We start from the raw sequence: 20,195 nt of genomic DNA on the forward strand, positions 1-20,195 counted from the left end.
ATGATGCACTAAATGCTGAATGCTGCGGTCTTCTCACAATGGTGGTCTGCTGGCAATAAACCATATATACTATGTAGTACTAATTTATATACACTGTAAGTAGTGTGACACTAAGCCTTTGTTCACTTCACACCATACAACAAAGCCACGCTGAAACTAAGCTCATGCTTAACCGGTCACACAAGAAGCACTCTCTTTTCCACAGTGCCTCGCTTGGTGTGCCTTGACCCCGCCCACAACTTCCATTGACTTCATGCCTGGCAGCTTCACACTTGGAAAATAGGATCCTGAACAATTGCTTCAGCGTGTCTTGAGCGTGGCTTGAGCAAGGCACGCTCAAGACATGCTGAAGCAACGGTCTCACCTGTTAACAAGGATGCTGAAATGAAACTTGTGGGTTCAGCGTAGGTTGAGCGTTGCTTCGGCATATGTTGTGAACGTGGGCTAAGAATTGCTGTATTCATCTAGCCTATGCGTCAATGAGGTGGGGATGCTGGAATATTCACAGGCTGAATGTGGGCTCTCTGGGTCAAAAAGTCCAGGGCCATTTTCTTGTTCCAGTCCATCCCTGATCAGTCGCCAGCAAAAGAAAAAGAAAAAATCTATATAGATATCTACCGTACATACTTGGGAAACGATCTACTATCTAACTATTTCTGGCCAGAAGTGTGTTGGGAAACAACCATGCATTTTGCAAGTTTATTATTGGTCACGGTGTGGGAAAAGATGTCAACCAGCATGCTAGTTGGTCGATCTCTGGAACCGAGAGAGGACATCCCATTCATAATGTAAAAATGATGGTCAGGTGGAGGTCCCGGAACACCTCCCTTATTTTCAAAGCCCAATGTTGACAGGTATGGCTACAGGTGGGATTTTCCTCTCGTCACTTAATTTGTATGAAGCCCGCTGCGGTCATGAAAATAAATTGAATATTAAATAACTTCCTCTTTGTTGAGTGTGATGCAATCTCATATGGAAAACCGGGGAAGAAGTGCTTCCTTTTTATCCTTTTAAAAACAATCTAAAGCCGTTTGACAGTTAGTCCTGCTGCTGAGATGGCGAAAAACATTACCAAGAAATTCAGATCATTGCAAATCTACAAGCTGCAGACATTCACAATAGATGCAAGAATTGAATCTGAAACTCTGGCTTTAGTGTTGTACTTGTTGGTGGACTTCACCACCGCACCGGGCTGATCACACTTCATTAATATAGATGCTGTGTTTGTTGGCTACATGTTTGGGCTGAGTTGCCATTAGTCACTAATGGCAACTCAGCCCAAACACTAATGATTAGTGTTGGCTGTTTGTTTGGACTGTGGTGACTGACAGCTTGAACACGTCAGAAACGTAGAACGTTTTCCATGAACATAAAACACAGTGCTGATGTTTGAATGGATAGAGAGAGATCTCCAGTATCTCCAGCTGAGCATCTTTGATGGCGGTTTAAATACGGATATGAAGGATTGTTTCATTTGTGGACAATGACTATGACAATGACTGTGAAAGTGATAACCATCCTGTCACAGTGTCCATTTCTGCCAACTAATTGTACCTTCCAAATAGTCATTTGTATTTGAATGCCCTGTGCCATCCATTCATATTGCTGACAGCTTTGAATAATTTTGCTTTAAAATGAGACTTTAACGATTTGGAAATTTGACACCTATTTCAAAATGACTGATGATCACTCAAAAGGAAAACAAATTAATGTCACTTTATTTTATTTTATTTCATTATTATTAATCAAAATAATAACTAATTATTATGATTGTTTTATGTTTAAATGTTTTGTCCTTATAATAGGCATGGTTTGATTTCCATTGTGGATGATGTAAAGATGGCAAGGCAGGTTCAATATACTAATACTCTTCCCTGTGGACATACTGTAGCAGAAACAATCCTGCAATAGGGCTTCTATAGTTTAAGAGAATGCTCCACTCTGTACTGTTGCAGTATGTGAACTGTAGCTCTAACACTGTTCTCTCTGTCGTTATCAAGGCCCTACGTTGCCCATGGCCACTGTCGACATCAAGAACCCAGAGATCAACAATGTGCAGCGTTACCATAACAACTCTCAGGTCAACAACATTGTGCACTCCGCCTTCCCCAAGAAGGAGAAGAAGGTGAAGGGTGCCGGGAAGAAGAAGAGGTTGACCAAGGCAGACATCGGCACACCAAGCAACTTCCAGTGAGTCACCGGGCGGCAGCAGGGGTTGGGATCATTTCAAACTCTCTCTCTACAGTTGAAACAAAAAGGTGTCACAGTGTGACAGATAACACGGCATGTGCAGTCCAAAGATTATTTGCAAAAAAGCAGTGTATTTTCATTGTCTTCAACAATATTACGATGCCACAGAAATACAACCATCAGCATTATCACGGTCACAATTTAATTTAATTAAAATCAGTTGGTTATTGTCCCTTAATTAACCATCGATAATAATAATATTAATTTATATATATATATATATATATATATATATATATATATATATATATATATATATATATATATATATATAAGCAATATAGCATGAGAGCCAGTGTGTTGTGGCAAATATATACCCCGCTGATCAGGTGTTGCGGCCTCGTGCTGCGGCCTCGTGGGATAACACCTGATCAGCGGGATATATGCCACAACACACGCTGCTCGAGTACTATATTGCTTTTATAAAACGGTTTCCAAGTATGATAATATAAATATAATAATAATACTATAAGTCCAACTGGCATGGTATTCTGATAGAGTCAGTTGAAACACTACTGTAAGGCGGGACCTCTAGCAAGAAGATAGACGTGCGGGTGATTTGATTGGATCGTTCTGGAGACTGAAGTTGACATTGGCCAATCCTGGCGCTTGCTGAGAAGCTGAGAGCTTTTTGCAAAGCCCGACACCAGAGCCGTATGCCGACACCAACTAACGTTACGTCTTATTTAGAAATGCGGGGTTAAGAGTGAGGGCGCGGGACAGAGGGGTTAAGACATTAGCCCGCGTCTATTCTTGTACAAAACATAATTTTCTGCGAAGTATTAGTAAAGTTATAAGCGAAGATCGATTCACAAGGATCTGACAGCTGTCTCCGCCATTTGTTTTTTCTACACTGTCATTTGAGGTAACCAAAGCCTTTTAGTAAGAGTTGCCATGGCAACTCAATAACCCATGGCCATGGGTTATTGGAGTGGGTTATTGGATTTATACAATGGCTGTGAACCAATCAGATTGCTTGATTTGAGAGAGCCATTTTATAAATATATATATACTGTATACATACTGTATATATAGACACCAAAGGACGGTGCTGCGGCTCTACACTGGGGATTCAAAAGCAGGTACCGGTACATAGACGTCTGTTCAGATGTGTGTTTACTGTAGGGCTTAAATCCCCGATACTGTCTGCCTGGGCTGGGCTAGCAGCTAAATGCTAACTATACTGCATGGGGAGAATGGGAGGATTTCCCCCATGCTGACCCATTGACCACACGTCTATGACGAGACACCACCTGAATGTATGGCTATTTAACTTAGAGCCTCATAAAACAAATAACAGTGACTCACTTATTAAGGCGGTGGTGACTGGTGTCCACTCATAAACAACAAAGCAGCCTACTGACTCTTGTTTAGGAAGATGAGCATGTTAACATGCTCAGGGGTGAGACATGAACGCTGATGTACGCTGCTCAAGTGGTGGATCATTGGCGTCGTGGCCGTGTTGTACTTATACACGGCATCGCAGTGCTTGCAGTGAGCAAAGTCGTCTTTTAACTCGACATGGTCCAAAGACGATGGGATTCAAGCAAGACGGCCCAACTTCAACTCACTTCCTTTTGTCACGTGGGTTTTGCCCATGGTTTCCCATGGACACGCCCACTTAGGAAACCTTCGGCAGGTCTGAGTCAATGGTTGACCACACCCTTTTAGGAGACTTGCTGCTACCATTTGATAGAATTGGCAGAGCCTGCGGTGACCCATCTATAGTAATATAATATCTATGAATGGTTCCAACAAAACTCCGCTTTGCTCTCTGGCTGCTTCTGTCTCCTAAAACTAGTTCAATTGCGCCCTCACCTGGTTGCGACCAGCTAGTGAAATCAATTATTTCAGCACATCCATTTGATTTTTTTTTTTTAAACGATCAAAATTGCACATGATCGATGTGATTCCTTATCAATTTTTGATTATTGATGCCCATCCCTATTTTGCATACATGCAAAAATAAAAATGGTGAAAAAAATTACATATTTTTATTGTTTTACTTTATTTTATTTTTACTTACCGTATTTATTTTTCTGAAATGTTTCATGATCACTCACGATTCATCTGCTGGCTGGTTGGCTTGGTTCCAGGCTTAAAACCCTTTTATATCAGGATTTTTCAAAATGTCTATGGATAAAATGAATGGGGAATTCTCTTGTGGAACCAGAACTGTGAAAAAGTGGGCGGTCACTGTTGAGCTCAGCTCTATAACCGTCTTCCTCTGACCTACAAGCATCATAAGTGCTGATAGATCTGAGGGAAGTGTTCATCCAGGCTATTTCTTATTCATAGTCTAATCCTATAGAATAATATGTATCATGACTGACAATGTGAGGATAATCTGCGCTGTGCTTTCAGGAACGAGGTCAATGGTGGCAGCATTGGTAGTGTGTGTATGTACTGTAAGGGGTGCCATCCTGCAGCCTCGGTCTCTACTAGTCTGTCTATATCTGTTGGCATTAAAAAGTCATCAAGTTTGTTGAGAGCACACAAAGCCAAATATGCAGGAGGGGACATTGCTAAAATCATGATACGGCACATAACATTCAGCTCACTGAAAATGTTCCATCCATCCATCTTCAACCGCTTAACTTGACCCCAAACTTCCTTTTCCCCGGACACATTAGCCAGCTCTGACTGGGCGATTCCGAGGCGTTCCCTGGCCAGTGTGGAGATATAACCTCTCTAGCCCTCGGTCTGCCCCGTGGTCTCCTCCCAGCTGGACGTGCCTGGAACACCTCCATATGCAGGCATCCAAGTGGCATCCTTACCAGATGCCCGAACCACCTCAACTGGCTCCTTTCTACGCAAAGGAGCAGGGGCTCTCCTCTACTCCGAATCCCTCGCGGATGACTGAGCTTCTCACCTTGTCCCTAAGGGAGATGCCAGTCACCCTCCTGAGAAAAAAGAAAATAAAATATTATATAGAATTGGAAATCTATCTTTCACAAACAAGGAATCTTGTGAAATTAGATTTTAAGGATGCATTAGGTATAATCGAATGCCACACGACGAGGTATCTGAATCATGTGAAATCTGAAATATCTGGGTGACACATTGATATGGTGACAGATTTACTCCTACTGTCCATAATCTGAAAGTTTGGATTTTGGATGGGGGGTTGTACAGTATGAGGTACTTGCATACTACATGCAGTAGAATGCAGCCAGTGCGGTCCCAGCTTGCAGAAAAGGAGACCGGCCGTGTCAGGCAAATAGAGCTTCCATACTGCTCACCTGGCGTAATCCAAGTAAAGTAAGTAAAGTCTCCACAAGCCCTGAGATGCCAAGTAGACCTGAAAATATCTCATTTACACCCGGTTTTTAGCTTAAATCTCCATTCACACTGACTGTTGGCAATTACCTCATACAACCCCACATCAAAAAATATTAATCTTTGGGGAAAAACATTTTTTGAAGGCCAAATCTTTTTTGTTTGTCTCTTGTTTTGTTGTTTTATAAAGAAAATCTTTTTATTTGAAAATTATTATTATTATTTGAAAAAGGTACGCTGTTTTTAACTGTCTCTCTTAAATAAGATCATATTTTCAATGTCTTTTAGATGAAATTGTAGAAAAATTAAGAGTTGTTATTATTATGCTAATGTTTCCATGGCTACCACGCATAGAGTGGCTGGCGTTTACTTGCGGAGTGCGTCACTGGATCCAACCCAACAGATAGACACAACAGGGTGTTCAACGCATCACCATTTCCGTGTTGATAAAAGGTTTTGCTACGTTTTGTTGGAGCTGAACTCAGGCCTTGTCTGCCTGTCACTGACCCCGCCGATCCAAGCAGACCGCAGGCGGAGAGGACGAAAGAGAGAGAGAGCGAGCGTGTTTGTCAACTCGGTAAACGCTAAAGTGCGAGTGTTATGTGCAACAGTGATATGGAGGGAGGGAGAGAGTGACGGTGCCTCGCTTGAGGGGAACTGCCGCAACTGTTGTTGTTAATGGAAAATTACATGTTAAAGTCTAGACCGCTGAATATAAGACGACGCCCCTTGTTGGCAGACCACTCACGGTCCACCAGTGGGCCATGGATTTTGACCCATCTGCCTCTCTTCTTGCCTTTCTTTTCTTCTTCTCTTCTCTCTTCTATGTATGCATCTCCTCACCTCTCACTTTCTCTCTCATTCACTGTCTCACATGCTCTCTCTCTCCTGCTTCTCTTACAGGCACATTGGACATGTGGGTTGGGATCCTAATACAGGCTTTGATGTAAGTATACAATTCCTGTGTGCGCGTGTGTGTGTGTGACTGTACATTTAGGACTATGTTGCTGTTCATCCACTTCGATGAACAGATTTTAGAAATTCAATATCAGCTGTGCCATATTAAGTCAGCCTGTGTAGCATCACTAGTGTTACACAAGGAGATTTCTGGGGTGATGGGAATGCATCTGCATCATCTACGCACTCATCCCCCCCAAAAAGCATCTTCAGTAATTACGCTGGATGTTGGATGATGAGTATGAGATCATGCAGGTCAGGGGGCTCAGCTGACTATGAAAGGAAACGATGACATTCAGATGATTTGGTCTCCTAAGTTAATGCTTTCAAGAACTTGTGTATATTTCAATGGGTGACAATTTTCTCACAAGACTCGCTCACCTCTCACAACCCGGGATTTAGCTAGCCTGGTAAACCATCCCTGATCACGTGAACTCACATTCTGTTTCGTTCTGCCTGATCAGTCTGGTCTCCAGCCCGCCCACATCGATTTCAGTGGGTGGGAGAAGTACTTGCCTTGACAGACAACTCCTTCAGCCAATCAATTGCCAAATCCAATCCAAACCCACTCGGAAGAACGGTGAAAATGGAGAAAAATCTTTTCCACCAAGAAACGCCGCTGGTGCACACTCTTGTTCCCACTTTTTGCTTCAGGAGCGGCGTCCCTGATTGGCTGGTTATGTTGTCAACTATGAGGCAGATCCCTGATTTGGCCTGTGCGTTTTGTAATTTCTGGAAATGGCTGGGGGCGGGCTGGAGAGTAGGGCTGGGCAATATAATCCATACGGCAATATATCGCGATATTTTATTTCCCGATACTGTATCGATACTTGGACGCCAAGTATCGCGATAAAAAATAAATAAAAAAAATTGCAGGCCATGCCAGCCCTCTGCATCTGGTGATTCCCACCCCTAATCGATACTGTATCGATATTTCCCATATCGATGCGTTCAGTAACACTCAACACTCAGTAGTTTTGACTAAATTTGTCCACTAACTTATCAGTATAAAGTGATGTACATATTATTACACTACCTGGGTGGTACACAGTGTGTTGTATCTTTAGCTCTATTATTTAATTTTGAGTAAATTCTGTAGAATATCGCAATATATCGCAATATGTATCGCATCGCAATATATCGTGATACAATCGTATCGTGATACGTATCGTATCGTGAGATCCTTGCCAATACCCAGCCCTACTGGAGAGGACAGACTGATCCGCAGAACAAAACGGAACGTGTGTTCACGTGGTCAGTATGGTTTGACCAGGCTAGGATTTAGCTCCAGTGCGAATTAATGAATGCACGAATGCACAGGCAGTATAATTTTACAAACTTCTCTCAAACGGACATCATTTCTTCCAATGGCTCTCTTCTCTAAACCTCAGGCTACTGCCAAAATATGCATCAATGCATGAAATAAGTGAATGAACTGCTAAACATATCAAAGAAGCCCTACTTTTCATATTCTTGCCACCACTAAGAGGAATTCTTGGGGAATCCTGCAGGATACATGCTGTACGTAGACCACTGAATCATAAGAGGACATCGGAGGGCAAAAAAAAGGCTATTTAATCAGCTGGGTTTTGCGTAGGAAGGGATTTGAATGTATTTATACCTAAAGATCAGAATCACTTAATCTGCCAAGTACAATAACAGTAGCAGAGTTTATCCTGGCCACCAGTCACATTGACAGATAACCGAGAAACACAATGCATACTACTCACACACATGTTACAGGTGCAATATGACCTCTCATACAGGAAACAGTTGAATAGTTTATTTGTGGCTTTGTTGGGTTTTACTGCATCAACTCTGTTGGCAACAACATGCGATATGAAACACAAAAATGTTGGTTGAATGAGGGGACTTATGCCAGATAATGATTTACGCTCTGGCCAGAGCCATTTTGAACTGTACTGGAATCTGGGTTAATGAGTCCTTATGAGACCTTTTCCTGGGTGCCAACTTGATAGTGTTGCCGAAACACCACCAGGTGGCAGTATGAGGGCTAGCTAAAGCACTGTGGTCCCATTCTGCATTTTTATAGAGGGATAGCTCAAAGTGTCTCAAAGCAGGATTACTCAGCAGTTTAAAACTAAACATCTATTTTTGCTTAGCACTGTTTGCTCATAATGATGCCATTGGTTTGGCTAAAGGCAACCATTAGAACCAATGTCTAACGTACATTTAGAAAATGATTGAAAACATTAAGAATAATAGTACATTTATTTAACCAAACTCCTAACATGTTAGTCACATAGTGTGATACTGAGCTAATATTTTCATAAATACAGAAATGCAGTGAAGACACATAACAGATTTTAGCATGTAAGAGCAAACACTTGGATAAGATGAGCATAGGAACAACAACAAAAACAAGGTAGGCAATTGCAGATTTTAGCAAGACAAATAATGTAGCTATTCTACAGCCTAACCTATCCGGCAGCCCAGCCTTCGACCCTAAATGCACACAGAAAAGGCAGCATGTGGGTGAGAAGGTGTTGAGGTCAGGGCTAAAAGTTCAGAGGGAGGAGGGCAGCAGTGGTAATTCAGGATCCAGGGGGCCACAGTTGCAGGGAAGAACAGGACCAGCGCCAGTAACTGCTAGGTAGAAAACTTCACTGGAACGAAACTGCAATCAAACAACCACGGATCAGAATGTGTCAGGAAATTAAGGGTGTAGTTTCAAAACCCAATCAGGAACAACATTCTTTTTTGATTGATACTATTGATAGTCATTCATTAATAAGTATTCAAAAGTGCAAATGTTTGAATTGTATAGCTGTTAAGATAGTTAATAACTTCAGTAATATTACATGAATGAGTTTTATTCTCACGCATGTAACCATTTTTTGTAAAATTAGGTGTTGCATATCCAGAATCATCACCGGCATGCATGTTTTGCACAAGCTTTGAACTGGATAATCACATTCCAGTGTAACTTTATCTTAATTAGGCATCCAGGTGGGACAACGGGTGGGTGTGGGTGGATATGAGAGCACCAGGAAAGCCACTCTGTTGTTGGCTCCACTGTTTTTGATTTGACAAAACCCAGTTGACCTCACTGAGTGGACTAAACAGCAAATGCCACTGTTTGAATTCAAATGATTTCAATCATTTAGACATCAATCGTCAGTACAACTCTGAGCAAATGTATCTGAGGAGGAGAATGATCAATCAAATCCCCCCTTCATCCAGACATCTGTTGCTTCTTCTCAAGCTGCTGCACGTAAGAGGCCTGAGCTAAAGACAGTGAAATGCTACCTGTTGATGCTTTTGATTGGTAAAGCATGACCATTGTATTACCAAGGTTAGGGCATCGATTAGCGCCCATACTAACCCTATACTTACATACTGATACTACATGCATCCATGGCAGTTGGATTAGAGGCATCTGCCAAATGACACTTGTTCCTCCATGTTCTCCCCCTGCAGCTGAATAACTTGGACCCAGAGTTGAAGAACCTGTTTGATATGTGTGGCATCTCTGAAGCTCAGCTGAAGGACAAGGAGACATCTAAGGTCATCTACGACTTCATTGAGAAGAAAGGAGGAGTGGAGGCCGTCAAAAACGAGCTACGGAGACAAGGTGAGGCAGACAGGAATTTGGTCATCTAAAAAAACACACATTACTGTAGAGTCTACAGTACTGTACAAAACATTAGAGACCTCTTCTCTTTCAATAAGATAAACGGGACACACTAAGGCCTACAAAATAACCCTTCAGCCGGAGGCAGAACTCGCCATCTTCGGCTGCTTGGAGTTCTCTCTGAACTTCACTACAGCTGTGCAACAATCTCTGACACTGGGGACAACTGTTGCCAAAAAATATATTCTTAAGGAATGGAAGTACCCCTCTTCACCCTCTTTCCAATTGTGGTTGACAGACATGATCTCTGTTATAAGGATGGAGAGACTCCGGTTCCTGAGAACCAACTCACTTAGAAAATTTCTAACTACTGTATATGAGTTTGAGTTTGGGTTTGAGTTTAATCATTCTGGCTTGCAATACATGATTGAATTATGCAGAATGTACACTTGAAAAAAACTCTAAAAAATACACATACTGTACATTATGCATTATTAAAACAAACCCCAACATCAAAAATACAATCAACGCTTAACTACAGCCCATTAAAAAGCCTGACGCCACAAGAGATGGTGGAGTTTCTCAGTCTATTTGTTCTGGTTTTTGGCAAAGACAACTGATTGCCTCTGCGCAGAACACGGCCAGTCCTTTCTTCCTTACTAGGAGGTTAGGCTGGTGCATGTCCTGAATCAGCTTCACAGTGGCCTGTTGTCTTCGTGTCTGCAGATCAGGTAGATGCAAAGAGATGTCCTTGAACCTCCTCATTATTTTGACAGCCCTTTTCTGAACCCTGTCCATCGTGGCTTGTTGTTTAGCCGTACAGCCCACAAGCAGTACACTCCCATATTCTAGACATGGTCTGATCAGTGTTTGTTATAGATATCGACCAGGTCTTCTACAGGGAGCCCATTTCTTGCCATCACAGTGAGAAAATGCAGACGCTTGGAGGCTTTTTTCACAGCCTCCTCAACGTGAACATCTCCACTGAGCTGATTGTCCAGATGGAAACCCAGGGGGAAGCATATGGGACCCGTTTTTAGTCTACCTTGATGAGGTTAGGGGTGACAGGTGACTCGCCCAGCTGGTTTCCTATAGACCCCTTGCAGGAAATCCCAAGTGCTTCGCTTACAAGCACATAAGCACCTTGCGTGACTGGTAGCACCACTGTAATATTGAATGTTGATTATGTTCGTATGTTTTTGTTTCTTTTCTTTTCTTGTGTCTGAGCCTGTTTGTCTGTTTTGTTTGTGTTCTATAAAAAATTGGGTGGTGGGGGAGACAAACGGGACAAATACATTCAGGTGAAAGATATTACTGCTTGATTTCACCTACTAAATCTAGATACAGGAAGGTGACATTTTTACCTTCCTTCACCTTCATCCATTGCAACACACAATTAGGAAGTGTCCCGCAACTTTGCATTGTCATTGATATTGGCTTTGATGGGAATTTTTTGATGTAGATCGAATGCAGCACAGCCCCCCAACCAGGAAAATATTCTGCAGGGACCCCCTGTGGGTCTTTTTTCAATATGTACATTCTCTTTAAAGGGTTGATTGTCCATTTAAGACCACTGTACCTGTTACACTATAACAGGATAATCTAATTAGTGTGGTTGTATCCCCAGGTCCGCCCAGATGGAGTGGTAGGTTTCTATGCATGGATCTGCTGTGATCTGTGTTAACAACAATATATTTCTTAAGATGCTTAGTTTATAACAGTTACATGAAGCAAGGCTGCCCCCTGTGGCTTTATCTCAGGGGTGGGCAACTGTTTTTCATGGGGGGCCACATGAGAAACCCAGATTGTTGCCGGGGGCCGAACAAATATTGTCACGCCGTAACCCATGGATGGGCAACTTTGATCATAGAGAGGGCCACAAAAAATGTCCTCGCTACCAGTTTTTGCTGAGGGCTGAACGGCGCCAGCGCGAAACATTTTGGGCATTTGAAGCCAGGTTTAGAGGAATAACTCATTTTAAATTAACAGTTGTGATGTCATTATTCAGTCTTAACCACCAATATTTGATCCTTTTCTCACTCACTCCTATGTCACCACCCGCTCTCCCTCTTCAGTGCTTGAAATTAACTTTTTTGACCACCTGCCAATATGGCTGCTAGATTTTAAAGTTACCAGCCAATTCGAATTTCCACTAGCCGAAATGTTTTTCTTGAAATAAACCAGAATATGAGTGGGTTATTTTAAGCTTAAGTATCAGTAAGTGGCCTGGGATTCTCAAAGCCTGTGTTGAGGGTCACACAAGAACAAAAATGCACTCTTGAAGCTAAATAAATCCAAAATCAACAAGTTAATTATTTAAATTTCTACTTCAATGTAGAACAGTCATTTCTTACACATGAGATTACTTTTAGCCTTTTAGTCATAAATATTATTGAAATATATTCCATATTCCAGACTGAAATGCTATAACAGAAGAGTATTGGCCAGAATGACATGAACATTTGGACACTTATTCAGCGGGTATCTTGCATGTTGCGTTCAGGTGCACTGTAAAAAAAAAAAAAAAAAAAAAAAAAAAATTTTTTTTTTTTTCAATTCCATCGCGGGCCACACAGGGGGCGCCCGCGGGCCGCATACGGCCCGCGGGCCGTATGTTGCCCATGTATGCTTTATCTCATAACTGCATGGTGTGGCAACAGCTACAGAACTGATTAGTATTTTGGACAGAAGCATGGCGTGAATTCCCTTGACCGTTCAGATCTTGCAAGCTGTCTCTTATGGCACACATTTGGAGGCATTGAGATGTGAAAATAAATCAGAGCTTATGAGATCTGCATGGTCTATGGCAGAGGGCTATTCAACTCAATTGTTCAGGGGGCCACATTGTCAGGGGCCGGGGGCCAGACCGTTCCCCAAGCTATTAATCAACACAACGCGCCACCACATTTTCAAAACTTTTATTTCACTACATTGCAAAAGTAGCTTAATTTTAATTTAAAAGTGCTTAATTTCTGTGCAACGAAAGCTGTGTTAAAGCCCCAAAAGTAAACACGTATTTGAAACAAATCTAAGTATCCTACAACACGTCAGCCATTTGAATATAATTTGGTAAATTCTGACATCACTTACCTAGCTACACCACAGCATTGTAAACATTTATAGTGCATCAGGAAAGGAAAGCAACTTTAAACATTCTTTCTTGTTTAGAACCTAGGTAGCACAGTATTAAATACTGAGTATCTCATGAAAACCTATTAATATTGCATCTTTTGTGTTTAGCTACTGTACGTCACAGTAGAGGTCTTCACGGGTCCAGAATCACTGACTCGGACCCTACTGGACCCGGGAAATTTGTGCACGGACCCGGAGTGGACCCGTCTATTATTAGAAATCTGAGACCCGGCCCTGTTCAGAACTGATAAATGTCGGACCCGGACCCGGAGTGGACCCATCTATTATTAGAAATCTGAGACCCGGCCCCGTTCAGATCAGAGAAATACAGAGGAAGAGACTAGTGGTGCCAACGTCAAAGTTGCTTGCTAACTGCTACAAGTTGTATATTAAATGAAACTTTGTGCATCTTTATTAACTAACGTTATAGCATTCTCCCCTGGTTGATGCTGCCGAGCTGCTGCCCCAGACACTGCCTAACCGTGACGTAATACATTCATCCTTGCCAAGAAATTTCTAATAAAAAATAAAAAAATCCACGTTTTCTGTTATTCTTCTTGCTGATTGAAAAGCCACGTGGCTAACGTTAAAGGCAAGGGATACGTCGCCAACATATTCACTGTGCATGCATTAGAAAGTGCATTTCACAGTGAAATATGACTGTTAACGGTAGTTAGATAGTACAGTGGCAGTCTCTATGCTACCAGCGCTAGACACAATCACACATGTTGTGACTTGTGTACTCACCATGCGATCATCAAATAATAATCCAAAGTACGGGAAACAGTCATTCTCAAAGTAAATCCATAGTGAGAGGAACTATCAAGAGAGTTACCTCTCTGCAACGAAAATCACTTCCTCGTTTGCCTGAGGCGCATGTGTATCATGTAAGGAAGTAATTTTCATTGCAGATGGGAACGCTCTTTGCTAGTTATTTTCTCTATGGAGTCCACCAGTTGAATAGCCCTGGTCTATGGTGTGAACTATTAAATGACATACTGGATTTGAATGGGTTTTCTTTACCTTCTTTTGTACTTTTGTCTCCTACAGCCCCTCCACCCCCTCCGTCCAGAGGCGGCGCCCCTCCCCCGCCCCCTCACCATGGGTCGGCCCCCCCTCCCCCTCCTCCAGCCCGGGGTCGCGGTGCGCCCCCGCCCCCCCCTCCCTCCCGAGCACCCACCTCCGCGCCCCCGCCTCCGCCACCCTCCCGGCCGGGCGTGTCTGCTCCCCCGCCCCCTCCCCCGCCCAGCCGGGGCTCCCTCCCCCCGCCCCCTCCCCCAGCCCACGCCTCCATGCCCGTGGCGCCTCCCCCGCCCCCTCCTCCCCCTCCTCCCCCCAGCTCGACTCCCTCCGGTGTGGGAGCGCCGCCACCTCCGCCCCCTCCTCCCCCGCCTCCCGGTCCCCCTCCCCCGGCTCCTCCCCCGCTGCCGGAGGCTAACGGAGGCGAGGGCGTCGGCAAGTCGTTGCTGCTGAGTCAGATCAGAGAAGGCACCAACCTGAAGAAGGTGGAACAGAAAGAGAGGCCGGTATCCTCCTCCACTGGCAGAGACGCTCTCCTGGACCAAATTAGACAAGGCACCAAGCTTAAACCTGTGAGCATTCATTCATACACACGCTCCGCCCCACCCAGCTGTTGTGAAGTGTGCTTTAATTAGGGCTGCAACTAACGATTATTTTCATTATCGATTAATCTGTCTGGGGTTTTTTTTCTCGACTGATTGATAAGACGTTTGGTCTATAAGAGGGGTCCCCAAACTTTTCAGACCAAGTACCACTATGTACCAAACCAAATTTCCCAGGGACCACTTCCACTGCATATACCAACCCCCCCCTCCCCCAATAAAATCAAATTGGCTGATTTAACCATGCAATAGCAGCAGAAAGGCTCAATAATAATAAGGCTATTGGTTCAAAACGGACACACACACACAAACGGACACACAAACACACACACCTGCCAACATTAGGCTGTGAAAAAGAGGACCCCTTTGAAAATGTTTTTCCCCTTACCAAAATTTAGCCTAAGTTTGGAGTGTTATTTACCCACCTTGCTGACAAGCTAGCATGACATGGTTGGTACCAATCGATGTCTTCCGTCTTCCAGTTTCATGAAACTTCACTCTGTCTTTAAAACTGAGCCCGCTACAGCTTCTGAAAGTAACTTTTTAAAATTGTGATATTTCCTGAATATAATATAGCCAGCTAGTCCTCAGAGTTAATGTGTATATGTCAAAACTGTAAATTAAATTTACAATGAAATGAAATTCTCTGGCGGGCCACTAGACGGAGCCCCACGGACCACAGTTTGGGAACCGATGGTCTGTACAATGTCACAAAATGGTGAAAAAAAGTCAATCACTTTTTCCCCAAAGCCCAGGATGACATCCTCAAATGTCTCCTTGACCAGCCGTCCATAAACCAAATATAATCAGTTTACTGTCACCGAAGACTAAAGAAACCTGAATTTTTTCCTTAAAAATTAGTATTAATCGATTATTTTAAAAAAAGTTTGGAGATTAAGATTCATCTTCTGTCGATCGACAAATGTATCAGTCGACTAATCATTGCAGCTCTAGTTTTAACTTTGTTTACTCCTGCTCTCTTCTCTCCAGAGGGATGATAATCAAGATTCAGCCCCTTCCACGCCGGCCCTATCGGCAGGCATCGTAGGGGCCCTGATGGAGGTGATGCAGAAGAGAAGCAAGGCCATTCACTCCTCAGGTACACATTCATACGAAAACACAGACACACCCTCCATAAAGTTCACTACCATGTAATGATGTGTTTCTTTTAAAGGGTGGAACGTGAAGATCAGAAGAACTTACCATGCAACTTATTTCATTCAAAGCCACATTTCAGTAGGGGTGTCAAAAATAATCGTTTAATCGATACATCGAGATGCAGACGTGTGATTCGAATCGAATTGTTGACAGATGAATCGTTGGATCGTTTATGTTTAGATTTCTGTTGACATTCAGATTTTAATGTATTAATGTACATGCAGAATTTTACTTTCTAAGTCAAAAAGGGACTTGATATGTATCTGAATGCTTGTATTAATTGATGAAAAAGTAGCCATGTGCAGTAATAATATAGAAAATTGAGGATTTGATTCTTGAAACTGCAATACTTTGAGCTGTATCGAGATGCATCGTTGAATTGAATCATTGACAGATTAATCGAATCGTGAGGCCAGTGAAGATTCACAGCCCTATATTTCAGTCATGGCAGTTTAAATGTAGTAAATTAAATGGGGGGGGAGGTGCACTTCCAACTTGTTACTAGACCACAACTCTCACCACGATCTTTGCTTATGCTTTTTTGCTTACATGAACTGAACTGCATCTCCTTCCCTCTCATAGACGAGGATGATGATGATGACGAGGACGAGGACTTTGAGGATGATGATGAATGGGACGACTAGCGATCCTCCTCCCCCCAGATGGTTATGACACTAAATTGTTCCTGTCTTTCTAAAAAAAAAAAAATCTTTAATTTCAAATTATAAATGTAAATGTTCTATCAACTTGCTGTATATTTTTGTTGCCTTTACGCTTTTTTTATTAATCTGTGCAATACCTCATTTAATCTGTAAATGTCATTCTCGTATCTTACTGTAAAGTTTGTTGTTTCTTCGTTCTCTCTGTCATATTCTCGCTGCCTGGCTGTAAGTGTAGCTCTCTTCTCCATCTCTTTCCAGTGAGACACCAGTATCTCACATCTCTTGGCTTTTGCTGTTTTGCTTTATTTATCACAATCTTTCTGTCACTCATCCATCTCATATGTGGCCTCTCTCTCCCACACTCTCACTCATTACAGTCTCTCTCATGTGTGACAGCTCTCTCGTATTCCCTTTCCCAGATTAATGTGCAGTTTGACATCAAATTGTCTGTTGAACTGTAGAGTTGAATCTTTTCCTTTCTTCTGGTCAGTGATTTAAGGGAAAGCTCTGAGAACAATTTACCAGAAACCCTTCTTCATGTCATCGTTGTTAGTCGGAGGAGAAAAAAATCTAACTATTTTCATACCCTGTTGCTCTCTAGTTTATTTTTACTTATTCAAATGATCCTAGTTTAGCACTCTTATTTTCTTAAAAAACAAAAAAAAGAAGAGCTCTTTTTTGGAATATTTAGCTTAATTTACTGTCAACTGTAAATTTGCTCCAGAGTTTGAGTCTTGTTATATTTTTGCACAAATTGAAAGAGGAGACTCGCTGCATGAATACAGGACAATTTCAGGTCTGTATCGTTATGGAACATGCATTATGCTTTAAATAATGAGGCAAATACACTTTTAACCGTTAACACACCACACTACACACACACAGGTAGTCCACAACATTACGGCAGGCTATCTGTTGTGAATTATAGTTTCTTTATTTTATCATCATCACACTACAGATTCAGAGGAAATAAGGCATTTGTTTTTCCTTTTATCTTTCCTTTGTCTCTATTTTTTTCTTTTCTTTTTACAGTAGCTACCAGAGTATCAGTAAAGACCTGTTTGTTTGAATCAGGTCATGCATCATGTAAATTTTGAGGAATAAAGACGTTTTAATTTTACAGACCTGACGCTTGATTGGTCCAGATGCTAAGTTACTGTACAGAAACAGTGGCGCTAAATTAGCGTTTATCTGTTTTAGTCACTAACTGCTAACACAGTAGTATAGGGAGAAACACATTAGATTCATGGCATTTATTTGGATTAGTAACAATATTTTGTTCCCGAAACTAGTTTATCATTAATCAGGTATAAAGGAATAGCTTAAATACAGAATTAATAAGACCAAATAAATGTATGCGGATCCAGACCTGGGTCAAATATTTGCCAATAATTCTTTGCATGTGTTTTAGTGCAAGATGGGTTTGCCACTAAGGACACTACAATTAGTGCCAGAAAATTTAAGCTATTACAGGAAAGTATTTTAAATCTGGTATCCTTTTCAGTGATTGAAATATACACTAGCAGTGCTAGCCTAGCACAATGTGAAGTGTCCAAAGGTGTTCAAACCCACCCATCTGCTGCTAAAGCCAAATGAAACCAAACTATAGCAAGTAAGAATTTGACCAGACTGATGCAGACATGGCCTAATGTGTGCTCTCTATATGTGTGTTGCCTACTAACCAGAGTCCATACAGAGTAGCTAAAGTGATGTATCTATCTTGAAAGACACCAGTACTGCTCTTTGCAGAATCATAGACAAAGTTTGGTCACTGCAGGTTTCAATATGGTGGCCATATTTGCTCCACAATAGGCTCAATGTCTTTGTACAGTGTTTGCTTGCTGCGACACTGCATTAACATGTAGCTGAGATATTTTAAAAGCTTTGCAACAGTAATGTTCTGATGCATGTCAAACTTTAGTGAAATAAGAAATGAATGGAAAACCCATTTATTGTTCTACAACCATTGCAAAGCTGGTTTGTAAAATGTTTTGGCTTCTCACAAAGACGATGTTAACTGGGCAGCGTTTATGTAATGTAATCAAATAGCTCTTGTGCAAAGAAAAGCACCCACATGGCATCCATACTGCAACCTGTTCAAACTCCTTATGTCGATGACTCTGGCTCCTCTGTGGCAGTGTGCTAATATATAAAGACCTCCATTTCAGGTTAGGCTTCAAGGTCTGTAGATTATGAGGTTTGGTCACGATTTGCTAAATTAAACAACTGACATGGGAATGGCATGCTCCAGGACCAGTGGCTGGGTCCAAAAGATGAATTCCGTCTGAGCTGCTCAGCTCCTGCATCTTGTCAATGAAACCTGGTTGTGTGATTGTTGTCTAGACCTGATAATCTAAGATCTTATTGAGGTTCCCCAAAAGCATGTTGGCATTGAAGAGATATTGTGACAGTTCCAGATGTTATTTTTCTTCATGTGGTATTGTTGAAAAATGTACTGTATACCTTTGTGCTTCAAATACCCTTATAAACTTGTTAGCAATGTTAGTATTCATGGATTGAAACTAGCATTGAGCAGTTGGTGTTCTTCATTGTTTTGAATGAAGAATGCTGATATTGCTAACCATGTTCTTTCGGTGTAACTGAAGTTCCAGTGCAGAAATATTTTGCCCCAACATTGTGAGAAGATCCTGGTAAAGAAAAATAGCAATGAAATTCATGTCTCCCCTCTGTTTTGGTTAACACTGTTAGCCAGTAAGTGAATGGAGGAATGTTGGTGTCCTCTAAATTCTGTCTGCGGAAGACAAACTGCTACTCAATGTTAGAACGCTACTCTTCTCAAATACCAAGATACTTTTGGGAAACCTATAGCCATGTTTTGGCTGATATTAGTTTCTGTAGGTAACTAAGATGTTATGGACACCAAGCCTTCCCAGTGGGGCTAGACAAATAATAAAAACTCTTACATTGTACACTACACTCAAATAAAAGGTTGATATTTACTTACTTTGGTATTTGGGTCTCTTTTACCAGCACAATGTGTGTTCTTTGAGTGTGAATATCCAGCCCCCTCCCCCCATCGGAATGAATATTTTGGGAGGGGAAATTCAGCGACATCTGGGTTTTATTCATATGTTTTTATGCCTGATAGAATATCCTGGTAACACTTTATAATAATGTTCAGTCGTAAGTCATTTATAAGCCTTTAGTTAATGATGAACTAACCATTTACAAAACATGAATATGCATTTGTAGATGATTAATAAATGTTATGTTAACATATACAAATATGTTGTAAGTCATCTATAAACCTTAAGTAAATGAAGTATTCCTCGCCTGTTGTAAATTATGTGTAAATAATTTACAATTAATTTACAAGGCTTTCTGCATCCCCTAAAGTGTAAACCATTCATGACATAAAGGTGTTACATACAAGAGGGTAGCTCTGTTTATCAAAATTGAAGCCAATGCAGAAGTGTCCTCTTTGCCTGCAGGGTGCGACCCATTGGTTTGTGGACTTGTGTTTTGAAGCCTCAAGTATGGCCTCAGTAAACACTTTCCTAATGCGTTTATGGTCTCAAT

General features: G+C 41.8%; 1 protein-coding gene across 2 annotated transcripts in view; it reads left to right on the forward strand.

Moving 5' to 3' along the window:
* LOC310793865 (actin nucleation-promoting factor WASL-like) overlaps window positions 1-19,619 on the forward strand; it is a 56,446-nt gene extending 36,827 nt beyond the window's left edge. For both annotated transcript variants that reach the window (XM_083655757.1, XM_083655758.1), the window contains 6 exons: window positions 2,001-2,190; window positions 6,433-6,475; window positions 9,928-10,081; window positions 14,264-14,805; window positions 15,826-15,934; window positions 16,576-19,619. In XM_083655757.1, the coding sequence (XP_083511883.1) occupies window positions 2,001-2,190; window positions 6,433-6,475; window positions 9,928-10,081; window positions 14,264-14,805; window positions 15,826-15,934; window positions 16,576-16,637 (1,100 nt within the window). In that variant the 3' untranslated portion in view covers window positions 16,638-19,619. The remainder of the gene's footprint in view (window positions 1-2,000; window positions 2,191-6,432; window positions 6,476-9,927; window positions 10,082-14,263; window positions 14,806-15,825; window positions 15,935-16,575) is intronic.
* Window positions 19,620-20,195: the final 576 nt, after the last annotated feature.

The sequence above is a fragment of the Poromitra crassiceps genome, assembly GCF_964638095.1.
Source record: "Poromitra crassiceps genome assembly, chromosome: 2".
In the NCBI taxonomy this organism is placed as follows: Eukaryota; Metazoa; Chordata; class Actinopteri; order Beryciformes; family Melamphaidae; genus Poromitra; species Poromitra crassiceps.